This window comes from Gymnodraco acuticeps, unplaced genomic scaffold (genome assembly GCF_902827175.1).
Source record: "Gymnodraco acuticeps unplaced genomic scaffold, fGymAcu1.1, whole genome shotgun sequence".
Classification (NCBI taxonomy): Eukaryota; Metazoa; Chordata; class Actinopteri; order Perciformes; family Bathydraconidae; genus Gymnodraco; species Gymnodraco acuticeps.
In genome coordinates this window covers 1436524-1458452 of record NW_022990368.1, presented here as the reverse complement: position 1 = coordinate 1458452, position 21929 = coordinate 1436524, and the positions used below count along the sequence as shown (strand labels likewise).

Below are 21929 nucleotides of genomic sequence, written 5' to 3'. Positions count from 1 at the left end.
CAGTTCGATACGATTTGATTCAACATTATGCGATTCGGTGCGATACGATGCGATTCAACACGATGCAAAAATAATGATACTTCAATTTGGTACGACAGAGGATTTTTGTTTTATTCCTTATATGCAGCAAATCATACATTAACTAAAAAGTGCTTTACATATTTGGTACTGCACATCCCATCATGCCGTTTATTTTTTTACCTTTAAAAGCTCTCCAGAGTACAATTGTATAACACCTCACAGTTAAACAATGTAAGGATGCATTGCTCATGATTAACAATGTGCAAATAACAGCTACCATAGAGCAATGCCCATACAGCTGCCAGCCTGATGTGCTTAACACTCATTCATAGGCTAACTCACCAGTGAGCAGAAAGCGGTGGGTTCTATATGAACAATAAATAATACAAATAACCTTTCACAAACAGGTATTTCATAACTGCTTACAGTGAGGAATACATTTAAATTATTATTGGCCGTCACAGGCTGCTGTAAACTAAACACCACTCTCTCTGACAGAACACCTCACTGAGTGATTTAACTCATATGTCTAACTTTGAGGTTTCTCTTTTCAGCCGCAGACCCCATGTCGACTCTTTATGTGCGTCGCTAAGTTCCTCGTACTACTTGTGTACTTTAAATCGGCTCGGCATCGTTAACAATTTGCGAGCGATTTTTCAAGTTGACCGTCTGTGCCGCGCACATATACCATCAGGACGTTACTGATGGGGTTTCGGCTGCGGAGTGATACTGTGTGTATGCAAGCCCGCATCTAGGACGGATCTATGTATCATGGCTGTAGACCTGTTAAGTAATAAAGATACCTCATACAAAGGTCTACGGATACCTTATTACTCTCCATGACCTGCGGTCAACTATATAGCCTAGCATAAAGGACTATTACACCGTCTTTCTTGAACAATCCGAAGTGTTGCCAAACGTTTGATTTGTAGGTATTTTTCGGCGCGCTGTGTTTCTCTTTCTCCTCGACTTCCGTGTGTGTTGATAACTGAGACTCTCGGCCTCCGTAGTGGCGAAGATATCAAAGATCGTATCTGCTGAGCGTTGACAAGATTAGGGGATTTTATATGAATGAATCGGTTTTTTACCGATGCAAAGACGCTACGCAATCGATGCATCGCGAGTTCAACCCGGTTCAACCCAAACTGTAGCCGATGTGCACTCTTTCAACCGGTGCACTCGCATCTTGAACGTTTATGCCGGTGCACCGATGCGAATCGGTGAATCTTAACATCTCTAGTGTCGAGTAATCCCAGAAGCTTTTTGTGAAGCATGTATCGAGGCTTGTATCGTTTTGGGCCAGTGACGTCATCGATGACAAACGAAGCCTCGCTGCCTGTCGATACCACGTGACTGCTTCACGAAGCGATTCAGATCGGTTGAACCGTTGAACCACAACGCTCATAATACCCATGGATGTATAATAAGAACGATATTACCCCTCCTGTACCCGGGCCCGCTGGTGACACGATGGAATTAAAAGAGCTAAAAACCTCACCTATATAGAGGTCGGAACATGTCATAAGTATAAATAGATACAAGCATAAATAAATGTAGGAAAAAAAACATGAATGAATAAATACAGGAATAAATATGTTACAGTATTTTCAGGGAGATTCAGCGTGTGTGCTGTGGCTCAGCTGGAAAACAGTTGACTCACGATCGCAGGGTTCCTGGTTCAACGACTCGTCAATACGTCTTTTTTGTTGTTTATAAAAGCTACAGCTAAATGAGATAATGTAGTTAATAAATGTATTCTTTGATATGGTTTAGCCTTTCTCAGGCTACAACATGGTTACGTTTATGAATATTATTAAGGAATACAAATCCCTATTTGTAATTTTTACCAGCCTCCTTAGGCTTTTCAATCACAATCATTCAACTGGAATAAAAACAATATTGTTAACATGAAAATATGATTTAATGTTCGTTGTTTAGAGTTATTCTAAGGCTTTACTCATTGGGAACTCGGTATGAGATAGAGCACACTGTTGAGATGTCCAATCTGCCTGTTTTACACACTTTGACCAACAGGGGGTTTGTGTTCAAATGAAGCCCATGATGAAGCCTCATGAGATGAACCCTTTTGCGAACCAATTGGCTGGAAAGCTTCAAAGCTTCATAAGGCTTCATCTCGTCATCACTAGTTCAAACCTGAACGCTGTAGGCTACAAAAATGTAGCCGCAGTACCCTCGCGCAGCGAGAAGATGAAAGGAACAGATCCTCTGACGACACCGGCTGATATAGCCGGTGTCACGTGGGTCACAGGTGACTTTGTTGGTATTGGTACTCGAGCTGCGTATGCGCGCGATGGACATATCCAGTGCTGAAAGCACCGCCTCTGGCGGTCAGTAGGGACGAAATAGAACGACAGCTTTTGTAGCGATCTAAATTATAAGTTGGCTAGTCTTCTGTGATCTTTACAATGTGACACATGTTAACAGGTGGCTTATATAGCTCTGAGACCCAGAAAGAAAAAGGTTTCAAATTTCCTTTTTTTTTATAGATCACACAAGTCTTAATTTGTAGTACTCCATCCTTTTTGGAAATGCAGAGATACATCTGACACTTGAGGCACTTGATGTATGTTTTCCCACTGCATCCGTCTGCCATGAACACTACAGAAACCTACGTGTTAGTTTTGTGTTGTGTAAAATGGGGGAAAATAAAAAGTTAGCAAATCCCCATGTCCTCCTCAGAGGACATTCATAAAAACATTTAGTTTTAGGTTAAATAATTATTACACTGCTCTGAAACTCACTACACTAACTCCTAAAATGTTCCCTTACTATAATTAATAAAAATATATTGACCTCACAACACTGGTAATTACAAAATTACAAACTTACCATTTATCTTTCTATAAATAGTGCTTGTGTTGATGGACGCCATTTTGAAATACAATGAAATTATCTTTTTCAAAGCCACACCCCCACATATGTCACATGTCTGAAAAGCCCAGGATGTCCTCTGTGGAGTACAATTGGATTTAATGCTGTGGCATGTATAATCTCATAGTTATGGACCAAAACCAAATGTCCTCCACAGAGGACAACAATGAATGGGTGGGTCTCAGGAGGATAATTAAGACAAAGTAAAACGAGAAAGACCTGCAGATGGAACAGGATTTCTCAAAGCAGAAATGTTGGTCTGCCAACATTCCTTGCTCCTTATTTTTTCTCGCAATAATAATAATAATTCCTTACATTTATTATAGCGCTTTTCCAGATGCTCAAAGCGCTTTACAAATACACATTACACATATTTTTTATACATGCAATGGTCACTGTGGACAATACCCACAGGAGCAAGTTCAGGTGAAGTGTCTTGCCCAAGGACACAACGGCTTTACAGACGCAGCAGCGGCGGGTTTCACCCCTTGATCTGATGATCATTGCACAGCGCCACACCGTCCATCTTCACGCCTCGAAGTCATCGAGGTGCTTTTACAAGTACACATTGATATTATATATGTACTGTGGACATTACCCACAGGAGCAAATCCGGGTGAAGTGTCTTGCCCAAGGACACAACGGCAGCAGGAGCGGGTTTCGAACTGGAGTTCCCCAGCACCCCCTTGATCTGATGATCAGATGCACAGACCACTGCGCCACCCGTCCCCAATGACATGTCCCTGAGTTCAACGTGAGCCCATTAGAGTAAACAAACCAAATGATTGCCAGTGGTTTGCCAATGGGGCATGTGGGAGCTTGATGTGGCATGTTGCTTGATTTAAAGTTCCTATCTTGATGTGTATAGCAATATGCAAATAGTTTATATGAAAACACAAGGGCTTATATCATTCATCCTTTGAAGGTGGGGTAGGTAATTTTGGAGAAACCAGCTCGAGTGTGCCAGAGCCCTATAGATACTAGTATCTCTAGGGCTCTGGAGTGTGCCATAATTTGAAAATACGCAGCCGGAACAAACCTGCCACTTCCTTACAGAGCCCCTCCTCCAACACACACAAACGCACACATGACCAATGAGGGCACGAGATAAGTTTGTGCACAGATGGAAGGCTGACAGGCAGGTAGGCCATCCAGTTACTTTAGCCGGGCCTGCTTAAAATGATTGGTCGTGCTTTTTACAGTACTACGTCTTCCACAGATGATTTTTTTTAATGGATTTATTGTCAAAGCACATATTCATTGCTATCGGGATGTTAAGAGCATTCCATGGAATATAACAAAAAGTGTATCTCAAACTTAACCTACCCCACCTTTAACTGAGAGAAATTACCAGACTGTCACTGGACTATTTCATGGATTAATAATTACTTTGAATTGTTAGAACAAAAGAAGATATTTGAAAAGAAAAACAGTGAGTGATTTACCATAGAAGTTATGTTTTTGTAATTACTGATAAGTGCTTAAATGTAAACTTTATCATACGTCAATTTATTTTTGTTTAAGTAAGATAAACGTGTTCCTGTTCTTTATCATCGGCTTCAATAGACCTACTTTCAGTGCAGCCAGGGCAATTTGTGGTTTGTGTAACCAGCACAATTCCCACTGACACATGACTACAACAAGTCCAGGCAGGTTGGCAGATGAGGCCAACTGGCACGCTCGGGATGGAAGAAATCACACGCAGAAGAGGCAGATGGGTACAATGAAAAAGGTCACACCATAACGATATTTAAGCACAGTGAAATATCTGGGATGCATAAGAAAATCGTCCTTAATGTCTTCAGAAGTTTTTTTTGATGTCTTTAAAGACACTTTAGTTGGGTTTGAACTGTCCTGACTTATTTTGTAACCCACTGCTACCTTTTGCGTCACCCACTGCTACCTTTTAGATATAACGTGGTAAGGCTAAATTAAATCCACTCCGACAAATTAAGTGTATAAAGGATTACAGTTCTTTAGAGAGGCCAGACAACAGACAGCTGTTGTTGTGATGATGACATCATGTTTGTCTAGGGACAGTGGAGAAAGTGACAGCTGACGGGTACACTCTCAATGGTGGAGTGAGTAACTGAGTGAGTGACTGAATGTGTGAGTGCAGCATAGTTTTGATTTTCTGCCCTAACCTGAGGGCCAGGTTGGGCTGTTATTTATTAACACTCATTTGGACTTAAATCGGGTCAGGTTTTTTCCAATTTCCCTGAGTGACATTGACATTCTGGACCTATTAGGCACTGTGATAACAACTTTAGAAACTTCCTCAAGCTAAATGTCCTCACATTTAATGTATGATGTTTAATTATTTCTTGACAACATGTTTACATGGATATTTGTCTCCGGACTACTTAGTTTTTTCTGCTCATGTTGCTGTTCATTTCTTGTTGTATATTTCCTTTTTTGATTTTTTCCTTCAGTTGAGGTGAGGTCCATTGAATAATTGTGGCCTTTTGACCTCTCCTGTCACATTTGGTATTTTTGTAATTACTCACGGATTATATGCAGTTTTATGTGTGAGCAAATAAATACAATATATCCACATCCAACAAACATAGGAACTCAGAACAACAGAGAATCCGAAGACTATTTTCTAGCTTAGTAATGATTTCAATAAAATAGAAAGAAATGCACATTATGATTATGAATATGTAGACAGTCTTAAACCCAGCACACTTTTGTTATCACAGTATGTACAAAGCTGTAACCTTGATCTGGTCCTCATGGCCACTCTTTACCATAGAGATACCACTGAAACTGCCTGACCATCCTACTGTAATGTTCCTGACATTTGCAAACACTTTGCTTTCCAATCTTGAAGCTAAATGATAATAAAAAAACCTATAAAGTGCTTTGACTGTTATGATGACTGCATGAGTCATTTGCTCACAATTACAACCTGAAAGGAATGTGACTCAATTACTTCCTTGAAGCAGTAAAACCAAAATTCTCTCACTTCGCCCTTTCTATCTCAATCCCTCCTACCTATTCCACTCCCTAATTACCCTTTTTTCTCTCTCTTCCTCCATCACAAAATGTGCCTCCAATGCGTCCCTCAGGTCAGCCAATCACAGAAGAGAGGATGTGGCACCGATGCCACTCTCTCGCTCGTTGACCAATGAGCGCAGAGTCAGTGGGCAGGGCTCATGTTTGGGCCCTCCCAACTTCTCCGTTTCTCTGCCTCCTGCAGGCTGCGGCTAAACTTGCTGTCTCACTCATGCTTCCTGGCTTTACTCACATGCTCAGAGAGGAAGAGCTGTAGAGTCTTAGCAGCACATGAAGAAGCTCTGGCTATTTTGAACCACACAGGATTTGACTCTGGACATTTCAATATCTCTTTTGGCGCGTGACAGACTTGTATGTACTAGCCTGAGAGCAGACTTTAGAGTTTCTTTTTTTTTTACTTTTTATATTCAAGGTTTTCCCCCCATCTTACTGTAGGTGGTCTCGTGTGTGGCAGAGAAAGAGTGTGCGTGTTAGTCTGCATGTGTGTGTGAGAGAGAAAAGAGGACCAGGATGATTGCAGCCCAGCTACTAGCCTATTACTTCACTGAACTCAAGGATGATCAGGTTAAAAAGGTGAGTGTTTTCTGTTAATTCTTTCACCGCTTTTGATATTGTGTTTGTACTAGTGAGAGCTGAGTATGTGTTTGTAGAGGTCATTGAGTTTCTCATATACTGCCATCGCCATAACTTTGCTGTAAGACTCGAGTTTCCAGGAAGTCAGGTTACTTTCTGTATGTGATACATATCTGCAAGGAAGTGAATACAACACAAAGCATGTTGGGAGAGAAGTGGAGTCATTTTACAATGACCCAGATTTGTTTTTATTGTCAGACAAGTGAGACGTGTCAACTGCTCAGATGTGTTTGTGTAGTAACATTGGAAAGGAGACGTGACAGATTGGTGTGTGTGTTTCCTGGATGTACGTTTTGAGAGGTGTTGCAAGGGAGGAGAGAGGAAGTGAGAGGCAATGATGAAAGGACATACGAGCAGAGGGAAGAGAAGGTTGTAATTGAGAAGAGAGAGCAATGTTATGTTATGGGTCTCTATTATCATCTTGTTAAAATTATACCTGCACTTTCATTCATCTCAGCGCAGAAGAGTAGAAAGAGTGAGGAAAGGTCTTTTAAATAAGATGAAATATGCAGTTGTTTAGTACATTTACAGCAATTCATATGTTTGCTGCAGTCTGTTAACAACTGCCATGATCAGTAACACCGTAAAAATCTGAGGAATATTGTGTTTTCTTCCCATACCCAATGTCCACATGGTTTCTATCCTGTTAAAGTCGTCCTAATAATTGAAGTGTGTTTGACCTTAAAGAATGAGGAAAGCATTTAAATGAATGCACATATATATCAAAGAGTTCCTAAAGCTGATCATTCTAGCTTCTTTATGTATTGAAATGCCTGACTGAGTATGAAAAAGTTCAAGGCTGATGAGGAGAAGAGTGACTGAGCACCATGAATGTGTCTTTCATAGCTTCTCAGCTGAGCAGCCCCCACTGTAACACTTTCACTGGCTGGACCAGTTTTAGTTATGAAAGACACAGAGTGCGTTTAGTGGAGGAACTGAGCTTTTCCAGAACCCAACACTTCCCAATAGTTCTTCATTGAATGTGCCTAGAAATAATGTTGCAAACATACAAATACACACACAGCTCCATCCTGTAAACTATGGTCGACCCATAAAGTAAAATAGAGTCAGTGTAAATGGGTATTTATTCTAAGGCAATGTCTCAACATGTAATTGAACATATGGTACAGGGTTCCTTTAAGGTCGCTTCGCTACCAACTGGATATTTAAATGCTGCTCTTTTCCTGTATACATTGAAATAAGTTCCTAGCTATTGCATGTCTTTCCTCCATTTCCCTCTCTGTCTGAAGGCACATTGGAAAAGTCAGCATTTCAGTGTGTGCTCTGGGAAAAGGATCTTGAACTTTCTTTTTATATAAAGAAAAAGCTAAATTTTCAATGCGACTACCTATTGACTAATCTATTGTCAAATAAATGTTGCCCTGCACCCTAAATTGAGCATTACTAGTCTATTTGAACACAAACCATGATCTTTACCTAAACCTAAATCTGTGGTTGTGTTGCCTAAACTGTGATGTAATACAACACGTCTCCCTCCCTCTTTACTCCTGCACTCGACCTATCCATGCCTCCCTAAAATAGGCCAGCTTTGAACCATGTGACCACAGGTGACAGGAGAAGAGGGCTTACACACAAATACACTGACACACACCCACACACTGTGCCAGGTGTGTAGCTATTGTGTAGCTGTTGAAAGAGCAGGGCTTGTCTCAGCCTCAACTTCAAATGTGGCTCAAACGTAGCTCAGGATTTAAGCATTCACTAGGGAAAGTATACAGATAATCCCATCAGTAATGTTTTTTGGACAAACTGTGTGTAGCTGCTGATGTTAAAGAACCGCAATCAGCTGAGTGCGTCCTCTCTTCACTCAATCCACTGCAGTGTCCTTGACTGTACTCTTTGATACACTTTTAGCGAGCATCCAAAGTGGTGTTTCAGTGTGTGTGTGGCAAACAGGAAGGTGCAATAGAGGGCATTGTAGAGAGGACATTATTTTTCCACATGGTGAGGCCTTGCGTGCGCACACACACACACACACACACACACACACACACACACACACACACACACACACACACACACACACACACACACACACACACACACACACACACACACACACACACACACACACACACACACACACACACACACACACACACACACACACAGGAATCAGGTTTCAATGCTTTCTTGAACCACCTTGTGGCCACAGACAGACAGACAGACAGACAGACAGACAGACAGACAGACAGACAGACAGACAGACAGACAGACAGACAGACAGACAGACAGACAGACAGACAGACAGACAGACAGACAGACAGACAGACAGACAGACAGACAGACAGGGCCTCATGTCACCTTATCAGGAAATGTCCCTTTGCTCAACACTAGTGGAAAAACTGGAAACTCCTCTTTTGGTTAATAAAAAGCCTCATGAGCATGGATCATGCACAGTATTTTTCTGTGCCTGTTAGTCGTGGGAATCCATTGCCGGAGATCCGAGCTGTGAGATCAGCTGATGCTCTGCTACAATAAAGTGCTTATGCATGGTTTCTCCTGCTGAGTCATAGATATTAATTGATATCCTGCAGCAGGAGTTCAGTGGATTTCTCCTGGTTTGTTGTTGAGCATTGTTGACAATAGCTGCTTTTAATCCACCCCTTTGTTACACAGCAATACCAGCTAGTATCATTGTCATTTAAAGGTGGGGTAGGTAAGTTTCAGAAACCGGCTCGAGATACACTTTTTGTTATATTCCATGGAATGCTCTTAACATCCCGATAGCAATGAATATCTTAAGTGCTTTGACAAAAAATTCATAAAAAAATGTCATCTGTGGAACCCGTAGTACTGTAAAAAGCACGACCAATCCGTTTAGCCGGATTGCCGCCCTGTCTGTCAGCCTTCCATCTCGTGCACGCACAAATGTATCTCGTGCCCTCATTGGGCGTGCCGTCATTGGGTGTGCATTGCACGTTCATGTGTGTTGGAGGAGGTGCTCTGTAAGGAAGTCTGAAGGAAGGGGCGGATTCTTTTCGGCTGTGTACTTTCAAATTTTAGTGCACTCGAGCCGGTTTCTGAAACTTACCTACCCCACCTTTAAATAGACAAGTAGCTACAGATGCATTTTTGTTCAAAAGGCTGATAGGAACATGTTGAGAATTCACACAGTTTTCATCTTATGTTAAAACGAGAACAGAAATTGGCAATGTGATGATTGGAGGAATAACTATTAGGACCAATGAGTAGCAGCACAGGAAGGCAGCAGCAGCAGCAGTGTACCTGTTGGCATGAGAAGATAAAAATCTGAATGGATCTGTTTACATCAGCTGACCGCGCAAGAGTTGTTATGCACTATAGGAAACTAATGCATGTATAATTTCTTCATTTACCAAGATACCAAACTTTGTGAAGACGTATAATTATATTTATCAACTTTTATGACCACAAAAAGCTGACTCAAACCTTGAAATACTAGATCAACTTATCAAACTTCACATTAACATGCTAGCAAACATTGGTCAACTTTACTTAAAACAGTATTGATTTTCACTTGCATACCATATTGTAATTTGACAAAATTATGATTTTGTTTTGTTTGTGTCTTTATTTGATAAGATAGAGCTTTATTGTCTCCCTTAGGAGAAATGTGTCTTGGGCATCGAGATAATACACATAAAACATTCAGGTCAATCAGTCATAGATACAGAACAGAGATCACATATCACATGGCAAAGAAACAAACAAGAAACATACAGAACTTTCCCTATTGCACATACATAATCAAATATTGCACTTTCCCCTATTGTATTTATACACAAATCAATATTGCACTTTCCCTATTGCACCTATGCATAGTGTCCGTCAAATTGTACATATCCCTATTGTGTCAATACCTATTTACACATAATGCACTTCCCCTATATAACCTTCTCGATTGCACAAACTACACTGCAAACATTGCACCTCCCAACAACTCCTAACACAGCATAATCACAATTGTTTCTGACTGTTCAGCAGCTTGATTGACAGCGGAACAAAGGAAAACTTATACCTGTTCAATTTACAGTTTGGTAATCTATACCTTCTGCCGCAACTATACTTCGGCAGCAACTCAAACTCAAACTCTCTATACAGGATGTGTTTGGGGTCGCTTGTGATCAAAATATGCTACCTAAAACACACACAACACTACTCCACTGCCAACTGCTTGTTTGAACGTATTATGCTAGTAGCGGCTAATGTAGCCTTAAGCCTCAAGCATAGATGAGGAGCAGGCTATTGAAGAATGCTAAGCTGACTTCCTACTCCACACCTTTTTTTTTTATTATCTGCAAATTAGGAGCTTTAAGCACCGAAATATACTGACTGTAATTACACAGATTTCCTGAAGTAGCATTTGGTTAGCTGATGACTTGAGGCTTCAGTGTTTGTCTGTTTCTCAGAGACTTCCATCATTTAGACTTGATGAACTCAACCACATGGACTAGTGAATCAAAACAATGAGCTATAGACTACAGAGCTGCCGACTAACATATTGATTTCAGATGTAATCACCATTGCTGGCAGCTGTTTTAACATTTGGCAAAAACCAAGGGCTTTCTCTGCCAGAAGTTATATTACGTTTAAGAGTGTTTTACAAGATTATGGAAAAACGTTCAGATTTTCATGAAACTTGGTGTAAAGGTGTAGCACATTTACTCCCTGCATGGGGTGTCTCAGGAAGACACTGTAGATATTTGTGATGCAGTTGCTCTCATCCAACTCTGCTTTCATTTCACTATATTAGACAGCTCTGACCTGCTTCAAAAAGACCACATGCAAAAATGCATAAACAAATGCAAAAGCATAAAGCTACTTTTGCATTTTAACCAGTCTATGATTTTAACCTGTCAAACACACAATGAAAAAATAGCATGCTAATTTACCATGTTGACTTTCAAATACTCTGCTTTAAACAATGGTGTCACCTCTATAACGAGTTGTAAGAACACTAAAGCAATTATTTACAAGCCTAATGATTACAAGCCCCTCTGTTTGGTGTATATACCTATTATATTATTTAGTCTTGTCAGAATACCTTTTCCAGGGTTGCCAACTTTGGGCACCTGGCTGGAGTGAGATTTTGATATCATGGGTTTAATTACACATAGGCGCACGAAATGACTGCTATCGTGTCAGCAGCGGGACCTTAGTATATATATAGGATATATATACAATATATACAAATACACAATATTGGACACAGAGTATAAAGGGCACAGCGTTTCATTCACTAATGAAAGTCAAACACATGTTTGTTTCCACTGTTTTATTGTGTGCCTGTCGCGATAAGCAATTAATTGACTTATCGTACGATAAATAAAAATGAACTCGATACATTTCCATTTACATGAGGATGTGACTAGCAGTTTGAAAGGATGTACTTGAATTATTATTATATATTATCATTATGTCAGGGGTCTAAAATGATACAACGGTGCCAACAATATTATCGTTTATCGCAATAATTTCCGGGAAAATGTATCCAACAAAATTCATTATCGTGAGAGGCCCATGAAACACACACACACAGAGAAATCTACAGACTTACTCCAAACTGCCAAACATATTAATTAACACACTCTCACTCTCATATACTCTTTGACTCTATGGTGGCCTAGTAGAACAATAAGCAGCAGACTTTTACTTTTTTATCATTTCTACTGGATCTTAGATCTGCGCATGCGCAATACGAGTATTTGTGTTGGGTAATCTATGGTAGGGCTAACCCATACAGTGGTGGGGCTCAAGTCAGTATTTGCAATGTAATTACATACACGCTCCCCTTGATAGTGAAACGCCACGCGTGAGGTTTAGATTATTTCCCTGTCTCAATCCAAATGGAACTGTATGAAATAAAAAGGCACATTTGTCTTGTAGTAAATAAAAAGGGCGACCTGGAACCAATCCTGCAATTTCCCCACAGGTGAAAGAGTTGACATGCTGAAAACCCAACCCCTGCAGGGGGGTCTGGGGGGATTCTCCCCCAGGAATTTTTTGAAATACACATTCTGGTACTCTCTTGAGAAGAAAAATAAATACATCTATTACTACACGACATATTTTAAAAAATGAATGCCATTTTAGTTTTGTGTTACTTTGTTCTGAAAGCTGAACCAGCTGCTCCTCACAGAGAGAAGAGGGAAGAGGCTGTGAATGACTTTACATTGTGGATAAGGGTGGATAGCCCCCATCAGAGCCCTAGAGATAAGAGTTACGACACTCCCATAGACCTCCGTTGTAAAAAATGGCGGCGCCTACTTCCGGGGTATGGACATCGAAATAGTTCCAAATATTGTCATTTGGGCGTTGAACCTCATTCACTTACATTACGGCGCGTGGATTAGTTCCAGAGGTAAGTTGCTGAAATATCGAACTCTTTTGAATTGTCAACTGTCTATATTGTATCAGAGGCCCTTTATGATGCTTATACTGGTCTTCATTTGTATATGCACAGCGTAATTATCTATATTTTATCTTGGTTGTTACAACCAATTTTGCTAGCATTGCCTGCTAGTTAGCTAGCGCGACTTCGTCAGCTTTGAAGGTAATATTTCAGTAATGAATCGCTAGCAGCTTATATATCAATGATGCTGGGTAACTAACAAGCAGGATTTAGATTGATTATGTGTTTTTATTGTTATTTTGGTTTTTATCTGCTGAACCTGACCGTGTCAGCCATCCTTAGTCGGCTTTTTCTGTATGATATGACTTAACTGCTAGCACTAGTAGAAATTAGGTGGCGTTTGTGATAAATATTTCATTTAATATTTCATTGAATTTTGGGATATACTAACATTTCATTATGTGACATGTTGACTGTACTTTGTTTTTTTTGGTACTGTTCCTTGTTAACTCATCTGTACTGTACAACTAGCCTAGCGCTACTTTTTAATGCTTGATGGCATGCTAGGATAGATTCCTTTGTATTGTAATATACACACTAGTTTAATGATTGTTCTTCAAAGGTATTATTCAGTCTTAAACAAATAATAGCCTACTGAATAGGCTACTCTACAGCAGTGAATGAAGGATGAGCCTAAAACATGGTCATGTAAAAATGTAAAACGTATCTAAGTAATAGGCTATCAAGCTTTCCGTTGTCACCCTGCCTCTCCAAATGCAAAACTGTCAATAAAAAGTATGCAATAATGCAATTACAGCTGAAAAAGTACTTGGGTGTGTGTGTTTTTTTTATATATATATTTACCATTCAATAACGCAATCGCTGCTGTCTGTCTGTCCCATAGAAGAACATGACAGCGCAGCGCAACTATACTACGGACGTGACTGCCCTGGCAGTGACAGCAACATAGCCTGCTTGTGCTACCACACTTTCCCCTCAAAATATCGTTAAATAACGAAACTTATAAATAGTGCCAATCCATACAAAGTGTAACCACATCATGTAAATATGAAAGCAATCTTTAAAAAATAACAGCGTTGGTTTAATCTATGACAATTTTGACCATGTTTGTGCTGTTTTTGCCATAGAGAAGCATTGCAACGGAAGTGCGTTTTGAACTATCCCGGCATACATAAACCACGTGACCGGCTGGCGGCGACATCAAAGAGTGTCGTAACTCTTATCTCTCTAGGGCTCTGGCCCCCATTGTTCTGTGTGTCAAGATGAAAGACAGCCCACACACCTATCAATCATCAAACCGTGGGGTCTTATTTCATTACTATAGATAGAAATCAACACGTAATGTTGTATCGATGTAGATGTAGTACTACAGTAAAAGTATTCTCCGTCAGGACTTCCTGCAACAACACCACGCCGTTATCTTGATTCTGATTGGCCAGAAGACATTATCAAAGATGTTCTATTGAGAAGACGATCACTACGTGACAAAAGTTTTCAAACCCGTTTCTAGTCTTCGGTATTTTTGTTTTTGGCGTGAGAATAGTTTGGGCAGCGTGAGATTGAGAGTGAAAGCGTGTGTCACACGCCAGATGCGTGAGAGTTGACAACCCTGCCTTTTCTAAAAGTGACCAGTAGAAAGTATGCATATGTGTGGTGAAGCTAATGTAAGTGAAGCTAATGCAGTAGCACTTAATCTGGTTTGGTTTATAGATGGGAAATGTACCTGCAGGACAGTGGCGGTTCTAGAACATTTTACATGGGGGGGCAAGAGGTCATGCCAGGGTGGCATAGGAGGGCGGACAGTACGTGGTATTTTATACTGTATATAACCTATTTATTGTTAATTCATGCCCTAACACAAGTGTTCTTAATGCACAAGAGAAACAAGGTGTTCAGACAAACAATCGGGTGCCCTTTGAGTCCCCCAAGCTTACCTCAACCATTTTAAATGAAAGGAAACTACAAAATGTATTTTAAAGCAATGTAAAATTAAATATATATTTTGTTTTAAAAAAAATTGGTTGTCTTAGACCAGGGGTGCCCAACCAGTCGATCGCGATCGACCGGTCGATCGCGGGGAGATTCCCAGTCGATCGCGAGATGTGTCTAAAAATAGAACAACAATATTCAGTTTTATCGTTAATGTCCTATAACATAATCTTCCTGTGCCAGAATAATGCACTTGAACGCATCAAAGCTTTGTGATTGGCCGGCATGACCCCATGTGTCGGGGCGTGGCTAGTGGGCAGTGGGCACTATTTCGCTGACGTTGTCCGTGTCAACAGGAGTGACAGTCCGCACACACACAAGACCGCAATTATGGCAGAAGCAAAACATATAATTGTCACTCCGAGTGGGAGGTTTGATTATTTTTGTATTTATTCCAATTCAAAGTCCATCTATCTCATCTGCAATGCGAGCGTAGCTTTATCGAAGAAGGGTAATTTCGGAGCAGCATTTCAAAACAGTGCACAAACGCTACGAGACGGAATTCCCTCCTAATTCTGCCCTACGCTCCAAAAGGGGAGGGGCCTGAAAGCACAGCTAAATGCACAGCAGTCCATTTTCACCAGGCCCAATAACAAGAGCAAGGCTGCTACCAGAGCATCTTATCGTGTCAGTCATGTTCTTGCGAAACACATGAAGTCTTTCAAAGACGGCGAAGTTGTGAAAGAAGCATTCCTGGAGGCTGCGACGCGCTTTTGGGGGACAGTAAAAAACAGTAGCATTTCAACAGGTTTTTGATAAAATCTCAAGTTAGATACCGTTATTAATCAGCTGTACGTTTTAGTTTGTTTGAACTTATTCATTATAATTATTGTACAAAATGGTATAAGAATGCAAACTTAAATTGATTATAGTCTATTATCAATTCAGGTTAAGAAACCAGTGTTGCTTGCATCCTATTTTAAAGGCATTTATTTTTATAATCTACTAAAATGCAACAAAAAAATTGTTTGATTTTATTAATTTTGTCTTTTTTATTGCACTTTGGCATCAGATTCCTGTAGCTTCAGATCTCAGTTGTCTTATAAGTAAGCCTCATTTATACTTTTGTAGCAACACTATTTTTATATAATGACAAAGAAAGGGTTCAGAGTCTTTTCTTTTTTCCTGTGTCATATGTGGCAGCACTGTTCAAAGTTTCTTGATAACATTACCCACTGTAGTGACGTGTGAATAAACTCCAACTCCGTATCAACAACACTGTTGTGTAACTTCAGTTAAATACTTGTATGTGTGTAGATTAGAAAGAGGTAAGATAAAGGATCTGCAGTATTTTATGAAGTATTAATTGTACGAAGGTCAGTTTTATACAAGTAGAAGTGTGTATTTACCTGGCAGTAGGCTGTCAGTAATGGCTACGCCTCTCTATTTGGACTGGTAGATCTCGGCAGACTGGCAACTTTAAAAGTAGCTCTCGGTTCAAAAAAGGTTGGGCACCCCTGTCTTAGACAGACATAGTTGCATGTCCTCACTAAGCATTATTACATATTAATTTAATATCAAACCAATCAAAATGGCCAATTATCCCAAAATGTTGCTGCTAATATAATCATATTCTTGTCAACTTTAACTGATCAAAAATCAATTCTGAAAAAATACTTGAATTATCTATGAAATTGCAATATTGTCCCTCAGTTTGTTTCAACCCTGTCACGCCATACCATTTACCCTCCTATTAAAATAATGGATCAGTCCATGTGTGATCTGCATTGAGGGAATTACATCACAAAAGTGTCAGTTTCTTCTCTTACCTATATTTCAGTTTTTGTATTTTCAGATTAAGATTGACAAGCTCAACATTTCAACTATGTTGTATGAATTAATAATAGTAAATAATTGTTTATTACAAAAATAAACAATAGTTTTGCAAAATATTACAATTTTGTAATGTCCTTGATTTCCAAGTGGTGCCATATCTTAGCTAAACAAGGTCTCATGCTACTTTTTGTCAAAAACTTCAACCCTGTTACATTTTTTCAAGGAAATTCCTAGTAATTATTTATATTTTGTGCCTGAGGTGGGAACATGTAAGTAGTCCACTACCAGATGTTATGACCAAACATTTTGGTTTCATTTTTCAAAGATATAAAGACCCAAAAGGCACCCGATTCAGAGAATACTCAGAATTCTGCATACTGTAAGTACTTAATTATAATTAAGTACACAAATGACATCACCGCAATCTCTTCAGAGAGCTACAGGTGACCTGTGCAGTAACACATTTCAATCAATATTTGTCAATACTAAGAGCTGCTAGATTGTGCTGCTGTAATGGAATATATAAGGAGAATAAGAACATACCATGTGATCCAGCTGGAGTTTCATCTGCCTCCTGATCCCTGCCTCTGGCCCTCTTTCTGATACTTCATCTTTATTCCTCACATATATTTCTTCTTCTTCACTAATGTCTTCATCTCCTCCTCTTCCTCCTGCTCTGACCCTCCTGGTCTCTTCATCTCTCTTTTCCTTTTCCTCTTTCTGTTCGTCCTGATCACTTCTCATATGTCTTTTTGCTGTTGTTGAATCACTCCTATACTCTGGCCTGCAAGAGTCTACTTGTGAAAAGCACTGGTACAAATGCTTGTATAACTTTACACGTTAGGGCCATGTAGCCTAGCTAATATGTAGCATATCATAAATATAACATCAGAAAGTATTGATCAAGCGCACACAGGCAGCTGTGTTTGGATCCAGTTTTTACGGTAAAGGATGTATCCTGGTTTCATTGATCTGGCCTCATGGCTGTGATGTGTAGTTTACGTGGATTTAATAGGAGGCTACCGCGTAGTTTAACAAAGTGATCGATCTCCCAGCTAACGCTGTCTGCGTAGTATTTTGTAACGTAACGCCCCAAACAGCGCCCGTCTGTTAAACGCTATCGATTGAAACGGCAGCGTTTTATTCATATTTAGTTTCAAGCACTCGTCCTTAGTAAAAACAAAACTAGTGGAAATGGAAATGCTCCCAGGGGAAGCTGATCCATAGGTGCTGGGACAGCTCGCTCCCTCTCTGCAGCGGTGTGAGCCGCGGTCTGTGTGAACGCCGCTCCGCAGTTTAATGCAGGGCCGTAGCTGCGTTTTTAACGGGCCTAAAATGATATTTAAAATGATTCACTTTTAACTAATGTAATGCTTGTTTTGTTGCTTGAGAAGCTTGTGGAAATAGTGTAGGTTTGTTTTAGTACAGTTTTAGGGAAACAAAAATTAGGGGGGCAGCTGGGGGGGCAAGGCTCTACAGTGGGGGGGGGCAGCTGCCCCCCTTGCCCCCCCGTAGATCCGCCCCTGCTTCAGGATTGTTTTTGTTTGTTTCTTCATGGTTGAATGTACTTATTGTAAGTCACTTTGATTTAAAGGTGGGGTAGGTAAGTTTGAGAAACCGGCTCGAGATACACTTTTTGTTATGTTCCATGGAATGCATGGAAAAAAAAGTACCCGCCGGGACTTTGGGGTTTAACAGGTTAAAAAAAACGCGATATATACCGCAGGGGGGGGGGGGGAAATCGCGATGTCAGTTTCTTTCAATACCGTGCAGCCCTAATTCACTCAGCTTGTGGCTCAAGTGTGATGCGACGTGATAATGAGCATTCATCCCAGAGGCAGACTCCACATTTAGGCAGACTATAAGGAATGTAACGCCTGCTAGTAGTTGTACAGGGCTGTTGTCATGTAACTATCCATGTTGACTCGCAATGTTTTATACTATTCAAAGATGACTGCATGATTAAATAGCAGATTATTAATTTTTGTGTCAAATGTACGCCACAAGTCTTACTTAACCATGTGCCTTACGAGGGACATTATTGGCTTCATTCCTTTATAGTTTCATTCATTGTGGCTGTGTTAATGCATACATTCTGGCCAGGGTGTTTTTTTAGTAGTTTGACCTTGGCTCCTACAAAAACAAGTTTGTATTCAAAATACATATCCCAAAACATTTTTAAACATACTGGCATATACATATTTGGTTGTATGGCTGTTTATGACATCAGAGCAACCTTTCTAAAGTGATGTACAAGGGTATGATAAAGGCCAAATCGACCGCTTACTGTGACAGAAAAGTCACACACTCTAGCACATATGGTGAAATCAAAACCTGTTAATATTTTATTGATTGGCTTTTTCAATTTATTTTGCTGTCATCTTTTACTATTTCAAAGTGTGCTTAATACCTGACAACCAAATTAAAATAATGAATCTATGTTGCCCGCAGCATGTCATATGGACCAGAGACCAGAGCTGTGAAGGAAATACAGTTAATGTGTGACTGACTCCTAAAACAGATAGTCAAAACATTCCTATCTGATGTCTGTTACAATGTACGTCAGAATACGTAAAAGTATTGTTTCTGTGTAAATATTGAATCAAGTGAGCATGATTGTATGAACGCCTATTGCTTATCAATTATCTCAAATGGTTATTTGTTATCAAACTGGTCATAGCTATGTGTTAAGCTAGCAAGTCATACTGAACTTGACATTTAAGCAGAGTAACGTGTCTGTCCCATTGTGCTCTGTTGTGTAACACTCCAGTATAAAGTAGGTATTTAATTCATTATAGAGTGTGATGCAACAATGGATTTCAACAGTCTGTTAAACATCCTGTTACTCAAAGGCCCCGACAGCTCAGGCTTGTGTGTGGAGTATCTGACACAGTTTACACAGTGGGCAGTTTCAGCATGCAATCTGGCTGGTAAATAAATAAAGAGTGTGCAAGAAGTGCTGATAATTTCATGAAGGCACACCTATATGTGGATGTGCTACAACTATTACACTTATGGTGAATAGACAGTAAGTTTGTCTCTGTTATTTTTTTAGACTCTTCCCTTACCCTCACCACTGTCAAACCCAAATCCACTCACCAGGCATGAGTGTGCATTATTGCCTTGATAACAGCATGAAGGGTGTGTACTGTACTTCCTGTCCTTGCAGTGTGTCACTCATGACACTGTGCTTTATATTAAATATTGTGCCCTATGACCACAGTATGATAGCCCTGCCCAAAGTGTCATTCAAGTTGCAATGAAGCAATACAAAGTCTTGTTTTTGTGACTCTGATTTATGTTAAAGGTTAAGCAGAGCTGGGATCAATCAGTTCAGGATGTGGATTATCTGATGACTCAGACATTATGGGATAGGAAGTTATATATTTACTGAATCATCATGATTAAATACAGACTGCAATCATCAAATCCAGTAAATCTCAGTTAACTGTTGTAAAGTGAAAGTGAAATAACTAGGGATGTAACATACCAAAAACTCATGGTACGATAATATCGCGATAACAAGTCCACGGTACGATATTTATCGCGATATTGAAAAATAAAGGGAAAAAAACATTTGATTTATTTTTATTTTTTTTAAATAATTTTTTTACTTGAACAAATGTTCTTTATTAAATAATAAATCTGATTTGTACAGCATTTTAGTTGGATAGTAGTATTTTAAAGTGTCAAATATAATAATCAGATCCTGCAATAAAATAAATTAAGTTTCACTTTAGTTTTTCAAGTAACTCAACTCAAACTCACTCACTCACTCAGCATCATCAGACAGGTTATTTTTTAGGAATATGAGCATGTCCACATTTCCAGGTTGAAGCTGGGATGTTTGGGCGTTTACAATACCCAATATGCAATATACAATATGCTGTGGAAAAAACTATCTTGCTTGGTACTGATGTTGCTGGGACGGAGAGATATGCTTTGGCCATGGGTGACAGCAGTGGGTAAAACTGTGCATTTTCTCTCCACCACTTCAAAAACAATACCGTTTTTGCAGGTGAGGCTTATTGACAGGGCGAGATATACATATACTGTTGGTACTTGTCAATGTCTCTAGGTATGTACATGTAGCCCTGTAAATACGATGTCCTTTTGTGTTATCTGTTGTTTTTTGTTCATGTTGTAACCTACTTGCTGCCATGTTGGACAGGTCTCCCTTGAAAAAGAGATCGATGATCTCAATGGGACCACCTGGTTAAATAAAGGTTTAAAAAAATATATATATTGTTACATCCCTAGAAATAACCAGTGTCAGAGGTTTGTGTGTTTCAATGTTGATATATGGCTTAATGGATACTCATAGTATTGTGGTTACAGATTGATGAGGAATTGTTAAGATGTATACGATTTATCGTTCTTTGTTCTTTTCAGATCGATAAGTACCTGTACTCCATGCGTTTCTCTGATGAGACGTTGAAGGAGATCACGCAGCGCTTCAAGAGGGAGCTGGTGAAAGGCCTGGGGCGGGACACCAACCCCACCGCCGTGCTGAAGATGCTGCCAACGTTCGTGCGGTCGATCCCTGATGGCTCAGGTCAGTACCTAAAACCCACATTTTAACCATTGATGGATTATCTGAATCCCATCATGTTGATTTCTTTCTCTCATGAAACCACTATCAAAGCCAGTTAATTGCAGAGGTAAGCCAGCACAGTCCATTACAAAAAAATGTATCATTTATGGAACAACTTGTAATTAAAATGTGGTCTCCTCTTTCTTGGCCTACAGGGCATTATTGTCTACTTTATATCCAAATAGAAACCGAATGAACAGAACAGTGTATTACTATTTTAAAAAAACAAAGTCAAACGTTTTTTTCATAGTTTTTGTGACCTTTCCCAGTTTTCAGAAGTCAGTAACATTTATTAAAAGTGTCCAATTGACCTGATCCCTCATATCTTTCGCCATATATATGACATTTAGAAGAAAACAAGATGTAACTGCAAGACACAGGGCAAGCATGAAGCATTAATGCACCTTTCACTTCACGAGATCTCATACATTCATCCAACCTAATCTCAAAAGTCAAAACAATTGCTCCCTGTTGGTTTAGTGACGTAAAAATGCGCTTAAATCTTCTCCCTGTCATTATGTCATTGTCTGCAGCATGTGTTTAATCCTAATGTACTGCAGTGGTTCTGCCCTTGTAGCTCAATTTTCTTCATCCATCCATCTCAACTGAGTGTTATTTTAGTACCTTCAT

General features: G+C 39.7%; 1 protein-coding gene across 3 annotated transcripts in view; it reads left to right on the top strand.

The window, feature by feature from the left end:
• The first annotated feature begins 6135 nt into the window (after positions 1 to 6135).
• Positions 6136 to 21929, top strand: part of hk1 (hexokinase 1) — a 33166-nt gene continuing 17372 nt past the window's right edge. For 2 of the 3 annotated variants that reach the window (XM_034224325.1, XM_034224322.1), the window contains exons 1-2: positions 6136 to 6504; positions 21098 to 21260. In XM_034224325.1, the coding sequence (XP_034080216.1) occupies positions 6442 to 6504; positions 21098 to 21260 (226 nt within the window). In that variant the 5' untranslated portion in view covers positions 6136 to 6441. The remainder of the gene's footprint in view (positions 6505 to 21097; positions 21261 to 21929) is intronic. The other variant, XM_034224324.1, reaches the window with a different exon arrangement.